General features: G+C 57.2%; 2 protein-coding genes across 2 annotated transcripts; one reads left to right on the forward strand and one right to left on the reverse strand.

Moving 5' to 3' along the window:
• Positions 1–240: 240 nt before the first annotated feature.
• ARMC7 (armadillo repeat containing 7) lies at positions 241–4,562 on the forward strand (the record flags this gene model as incomplete). Its single annotated transcript, XM_080712420.1, has 3 exons — positions 241–331; positions 422–565; positions 4,201–4,562. The coding sequence occupies 3 exons, from the start codon at positions 241–243 to the stop codon at positions 4,560–4,562; spliced, it is 597 nt and encodes a 198-aa protein (XP_080568546.1).
• An 855-nt stretch (positions 4,563–5,417) lies between these two features.
• Positions 5,418–6,617, reverse strand: NT5C (5', 3'-nucleotidase, cytosolic; the record flags this gene model as incomplete). Its single annotated transcript, XM_080714125.1, has 5 exons — positions 5,418–5,572; positions 5,679–5,793; positions 6,124–6,184; positions 6,263–6,363; positions 6,441–6,617. The coding sequence occupies 5 exons, from the start codon at positions 6,615–6,617 to the stop codon at positions 5,418–5,420; spliced, it is 609 nt and encodes a 202-aa protein (XP_080570251.1).

Below are 6,617 nucleotides of genomic sequence, written 5' to 3' on the forward strand. Positions count from 1 at the left end.
GCTGCACTGCGCGCCCCGGTTACTGCAGCGCCCCAATTTGGATTTTCGATCCTGAGGTCCATCTTCAACCCCCACGTCCAATTCCCAGCTACAAATTACTGCAGATTCTGAACCTTGGGATTCTGGGTTTGCCGCCCGTGCTTCCCGGCCTGGACAGGTCGAGGGCCAGTTGGGGTTCTTTCCCTGCTCTCCTGGCCCTCTCTCCCACCTGTCTCCCAGAAGCCCCCTGCCGCCACGACCATGGCCCAGAAGCCGAAGGTAGACCCCCACGTCGGGCGGCTGGGGTATCTGCAGGCGCTGGTCACGGAATTCCAGGAGACCGAGAGCCGAGGTGAGGTGCTTGGAGTGGGCGAGGGGACCCGACCGGGCTGCGGCGGCGACCGATCCCGAACCTGGCTCCAGGGCCGCTTTCCCGTTGCAGACGCCAAGGAGCAAGTTCTCGCCAACCTTGCCAACTTCGCCTACGACCCGGGCAACTACCAGTACCTGCGGCAACTGCAGGTTCTGGATTTGTTCCTCGACTCGCTGTCGGAAGAGAATGAGACCCTGGTGGAGTTCGCCATGGGTAAGAGTGGGACTGGTCCCTCAGATCCCAGAGGAGCTGGGTGAGAAAAGCCCTTGGCAAAGGAAGCTCTTAGACAATCCCTGGGCTGCAAGGGCAGACCCAGTACCAAATAATAATTATTATTAATATATTTTGTTTTATTTTTTTGGTGGTACTGGGGTGGAACCCAGAGGCTTTCTACCTCCGGGCTATACTCCCAGACCTATTTTATACTTTATTTGGAAACAGGGTCTCACTAAGTTGCTGAGAGCCTCACTAAGTAGCTGAGGCTGGCTTAGAACCTGTGTGATCCTCCTGTCTCAGCCTCCCAAGTGCGGGGATTACAAGCGTACGCCACCACGCCCGGCTATTAATATATTTTAATTTTGATTTTGTGTGTATTACTGAGGAATTGAACCCAAAGTCATTTTACTTCTGAGCTATACCCCCAGCTCTGCCCCCCCCCCCAGTACTGGGGATGGAACCCAAGGGCATTCTACTTCCAAGCTGCAACCCCAGCCCTATATTTTATTCTTTTTTTTTGGGGGGGGGGTCTGGGGATGGAACCCAGGGACATTTGACCTCCAAGCTACACCTCCTGACCTATTTTTTATTCTTTATTTGAAACCGGGTCTCACTGAGTTGCAGAGGGCCTCACTAAGTAGCTGAGGCTGTCCGCGAACAGCGATCCTCTGGTCTCAGCCTCCCGAATGCTGGGATTACAAGCGTGCGCCACCACGCCCGGCTCTATTTTTATTTTGAAACAGGGTTTCCCTAGGTGGGTGAGAGTCTCACTACATGCTGAGGCTGTCCTCGAACCTGAGATCCTCCTTTCTCAGACCAAGTACTGAGATTACAGGCATGCACCACCATGCATCGCAGATCACAATTTTTTAAAAGTAGGTATGCTAGCCTGAAGTAGTGGTGTACCCCTGTAATCTTAGTACTTGGGAGGCTGAGGCAGAAGGATCATAGGGCTGCAGACAGCCTTAGCAGTTTAGTGAGGCCCTCCACAACTTAGTGAGACCCTGTTTCAGAGGTAGAATGCCCCTAGGTTTAGTCCCCAGTACCAAAAATAAATAACTTGTTGAATGAAAGACTTCTGAGCAGAAGGCCTAATTAAAAACATTGGTGCCTTTTGGTGTTAATTTGGGAATGTTTGCTCAGAGCTCCGCTGGTTGGCACTCAGGTGCCCTACACACCTAAAGCACCCGCGATGCTATCTGCAGACACAAGGGAATCAGGAGAGAAATCTTTTCTCCCAGTATATAAACCGAATCCTAGAACATTACAGAATACCTGGCAGTTTTGTTACTGAAGCAGGACTTGAGCGGCCTCCCAGGATCCAGGTTAAATGGCTTTCCCGTGTCCCACTTCCTGTGATACGTGCTACCGCCACCAGGTGGTAGCAGTGCTTAAATATAGGCTGCTACGTAACCGCCCTCCACGATGGATCGGTTTGGAAAACCCAGTGTTCATAGAAAAGTGGAAGTTGATGTGTCTCTCCATTCCTCTCCCCCGCTTGTCTCCAGCCTCCTTTGCCAGCTCGGAAGGCTTCCTCGGCCGTCCCCGTGTGACACAGACACCGATGGCCCATCCCCTCAGTTCTAGGCAGGTGACATGCGCGAGTGTGTGGCGGTACTGGGGATGGAACCCAGAGGCATTCTCTCTCCAAGCTACACCCCCAGCCCTATTTTTTATTCTTTATTTGGAAACAGGATCTAAGTTGTGGAGGGCCTAAGTAGCTGAGGCTGTTCTGTAACCCCCATCCTCCTGTCTCAGTCTCCCAAGCACTGAGATTACAAGTGTGCGCCTCCACACCCGGCTCTTTTTTTTTTTTTTTTTTTTTTTTTTTTTTGTGGTACTGGGAGTGGAACCCGGAGGCTTTCTACCTCCGGGCTATACTCCCAGACCTTTTTTTAATATTTTATTTGGAAACAGGGTCTCACTAAGTTCCTGAGAGCCTCACTAAGTAGCTGAGGCTGGCTTCGAACCTGTGCGATCCTCCTGTCTCAGCCTCCCAAGTGCAGGGATTACAAGCGTGCGCCACCATGCCCGGCTCTATTTTTTTATTCATTGTTTTGAAACAGGGTCTCACTTAGGTAGCTGAGGCTGGCCGCGAACCTGGGATCCTCCTGTCCCAGCCTCCCAAATACTAGGATTACCCGCCATGCCCACTTCCTGTCCTTTTCTTCTTGTCCTGGGGGTTGACCCCAGGGCCTCACCTAGGCTAGGCAAGCCCTCTCCCACCGAGCTACACCCCGTGCTGCGTCCTCTGGCCCCCAGCCGCCTCAGGCTTTCCAGTCAGGTTCAGAGTGGACTGAGGACGGCCTCTCCTGGGCCCTCTGCCGCCTGCCTGCTGCTCCAGCCCAGCCTTCTCGCCCCCAAGCTCTCTCCTTCCCAGTCTTTTCTCCCCTCTTCAACACCAGGACGTGCTACCCACCAGGCAGAGTTCGCCACGTTGGGTGCAAGCAGCTGGTCAGCTCCGGAGGGCACCTGCCCACCCAGGAGCTTCCCCAGGCCTCCGTGGGGAGCAGTGCAGCCCTGCCCTGCGGCCTCGGCCCCACCCTCCAGCACTGGCGCCTGCTTGTCTCTGCCCAGGCACGCCTGGGTGTGAGGAGGACTCGCCCAACTGGAGGACTCAGGCCTGGTCTAATCAGTCTCTTCACTGAGATAAGCCGCAGGGCCCTACCCACTTCAGTCCTCAGTGCAGCAGCAGGCTGGGTCACCACTAGGTGCAGAGGTAGCACAGGTGTGTCTGAGAACCAGAGGCCCGCAGAGCCTTTCCACTTGTCCCCGCAGGGAGCCTGGCAGCTGCCCACAACAGGGGTGATGCCGGGCGTAGTGGTGTAAGCCTGTAGTCCCAGTACTTGGGAAACTGAGACAAGATCACAAGTTTGAGGCCAGCCTCAGCAATAGCAAGACTCAGCAACCTACTGAGAGCCTGTTACAAAATAAAAAAATAGCCGGGCGTGGTGGCACACACTTGTAATCCCGGTGCTTGGGAGGCGGAGACAGGAGGATCGCGTAGGTTCAAAGCCAGCCTCGCTGGCTTAAGAGACCCTGTTTCCATATTAAAAAATAGAAAAATAGATCTGGGAATGTAGCCCAGAGGTAGAAGGGTTCCACCCCCAGTACCACCAAAAAAACAAACAAAAATAAACCCAGGTACAGGGGCGCACGCTTGTAATCCGTGTACTTGGGAGGCTGAGACAGGAAGGTCCCAGCCTCATAGGCAGCCTCACCTAGTTAGCGATGCCCTCTGCAACTTAGACTCTGTTCCAAAATTGGGCTGGGGGTGTAGCTCGGAGGTAGAATGCCCCTAGGTTCCATCTCCAGTACCACAAAAAAAAAAAAAAATAGAGCTGGGGTGTAGCAGTGGTAGAATTCCCCAGGGTTCAATACCTAGTACCACAAAAAAAGAGAAAAATAATGAAGCAGCCCTTAAATTCTTAAACTGGTTGCACCAAGAGGGAGAGGGGTTTGTGCTCACTTCTGGAAGTCCAGGCAATAGCAAGCACGTGGGCCTTTCTGGAACCTTGAGGGGGCTGGGGTCACACTGCACCTTGCACCCCTGTCCTGATGGCTCCAGGTCTTCCTGGGAGTGGGGCGGAGCCAGGGCTGCGCTTGAAGGCCCATGGGGCTTCTCCCCACAGGGGGACTCTGTAACCTGTGCGCAGACAGGACCAACAAGGAGTACATCCTACAGGCGGGGGGCCTCCCGCTCATCACCAGCTGCCTGTCCAGCCCCAACGAGGAGACCGTGCTGTCCGCAGTCACCACGCTTATGTACCTGAGCTGGCCCAGCCCCGGCCGCCGGCCCGCCCCGCAGCCCTCGCCCGTGGTGCAGTGCATGCTACGCTTCTCCCTGTCCGCCAGCGCCCGGCTCCGGAACCTGGCCCACATCTTCCTGGAGGACTTCTGTTCCCCGGGGCAGGTGGCTGAAGCCCGCAGCCGGCAGGCCCACTCTGCCCTGGGCATCCCGCTGCCGCCGACCGAGGCCCCCCAGCAGCCCTGAGCCAGGAGACTCCCAGGCCTGGCACGCTCACTGCCGGAGACCCCCACCATGGGGAGGCAGAGGGACACTTCGAAGTGGTGCTTGGGCTGGCTTACAGTGAGCGTTCTCAGCGCTACAGGTGTCGTGCTGTGATGGAAAGGCGTTAGGCCAGGAAGCCAGCCTCCAGGAACCGTGGAGGAGCAAGCCAGCTGGAGCCGCTTTTGGGGCTGGCGCTCAGCACACGGCACCTCACACCCTGGTGTCAGAGTGCCGGTCCCGTATCTAGACACAGCACAAAGGCATGCTGTGAGCAGAGCTGGGACTCAGGCTCCCGAGGTGTCTGACCTGAGGAAATGAAGGTGGAGCCGGGAGAGGGGCGCAGGCCTTTAGTCCCAGTACTTGGGAGGGAGAAACAGGAGGATCACAGCTTCAAGGCCAGCCTCAGCAAGTAGAGACTCACCAACCTAGGGAGGCCCTGTTTCCACATAAGAAAATGGGGCTGGGGTTGTAGCTCAAAGGTAGAATGCCTCTGGGTTCAATTCCCAGAACTACAAACAAGTGTGGGACCTGATGGAAAATTGGGGGGGGGAGGCTCACGGCCTACCTTAAGGATGGCCCCTTAGATTCCCAAAGAAAGGCCGTAGTACTAGAAGACTGCGGGCCACAGGGCTAAGAAAGGTGGGGAGGGAAGGCTCCTGTCTCTTTCCTTTCCTGAATAAAGGGTGTTAAAGACTGAACGCCACAGCTGTTTATTAAAAGGTCCTGACACTCTGGACTTCATGCCAGCCACACTCAGGGTACAGCCACCTGTAGAGGTGCCAGATGGCTGGCTGTGCAGAGGCTCCTGACACCGGGCGGGTCCCCAGCCAGCGGCGCTCACTCGGCCAGCCCCGCGGCCCGCTTGCTCTCCAGGATCCCCCTCCAGTTGTCACTCCAGGACAGCAGCCGCCTGCGAGGCGGGCGCAGGGCCAGGTGGCGATTGTGGCAGCAGGTGAACAAGATGTGCTCCCAGCTCGGGGTCTCCTCTCGGCCTAGGACAGGAAAGGCACGAGGCATGTAATCTGTAATCAGCTTATTTTTACTCTGCCTAATCCCGGGCGCAGGTGCCCGGCGGTCGCCAAGCATAACGGGTCCCACCTTGAATGGTGTCCTTGTCGTCAATGAGCAGGTCCCCCAAGACCAGCGTCTTGTCCCTGGTCAGGATAATGCGTTCCACAAACTGGGGCCCCAGGTGCCGCTCGACCCAGCGGTACTGCGCAAGAGACCCGGCCTGTCAGTGCAGGGGCAGCGGGAGTCCGCGGACGCCGTGTTCCCTTCCTTCAACCCCTACTTTCTGTGTTTCTTTGTGATTTTTAAATTTATTTATTTATTTATTGCGGGTCTGGGGATGGAACCCAGGGGCATTCTACCTCCGAGCTACACCCCCTGCCCTATTTTTTATTCTTTATTTTGAAGGAGGGCCTCACTAAGTAGCTGAGGCTGTCCGCGAACCTCGGGTCTCAGCCTCCCGAAAGCTGGGATTATCTTTGTGATTTTTTTAAAAGCACGACCTGGAAAGCTAAATTTGCTCAGGTGGCCACACCTTCTCACCCACACAATGGTCGTACTTGAGCAGAGGGCTGGAGCAGATGAAGACCTCGACGCTGCGGAGAAAGGGGCCAGTGAGAGGGGCGCGCCCCGCCGCCCCCCGCCCCGCCCGGCCCGGCCGCCGCGCCCCTCACCCCTCCATGGCGCTCATCTCCCGCACGGCTTCCAGGGCTCCCGGGATGGGCTCCAGGTCCAGGAAAAAGCCCGGGGCTTCGTACACACTGGCCACCTTGTCCTGCAAGGCAGAGTTCTGGGTCCCGGCCGGCGCCCCCGGCAGGGGGAGCCCGGGCGCCGGGGGCCCCCGCCTCCTACCGCCAGGTCGGGCCGCAGGGCGCCGTACTGCTCCCGGGCCAGGAAGCCGCGGCGCTGCTCCAGCGGCACGTGCGGCTCCGCGGGGAAGCGGCGGCGGAAGCCCCGCAGGAGGCCGGCCTCGAAGTCGGCCAGCACGCCGTCCACGTCCACCAGCACGCGCACGCGCCGCGCGCCCAT

Source organism: Muscardinus avellanarius, assembly GCF_963383645.1.
Source record: "Muscardinus avellanarius genome assembly, chromosome: 16".
NCBI classification, from domain to species: Eukaryota; Metazoa; Chordata; class Mammalia; order Rodentia; family Gliridae; genus Muscardinus; species Muscardinus avellanarius.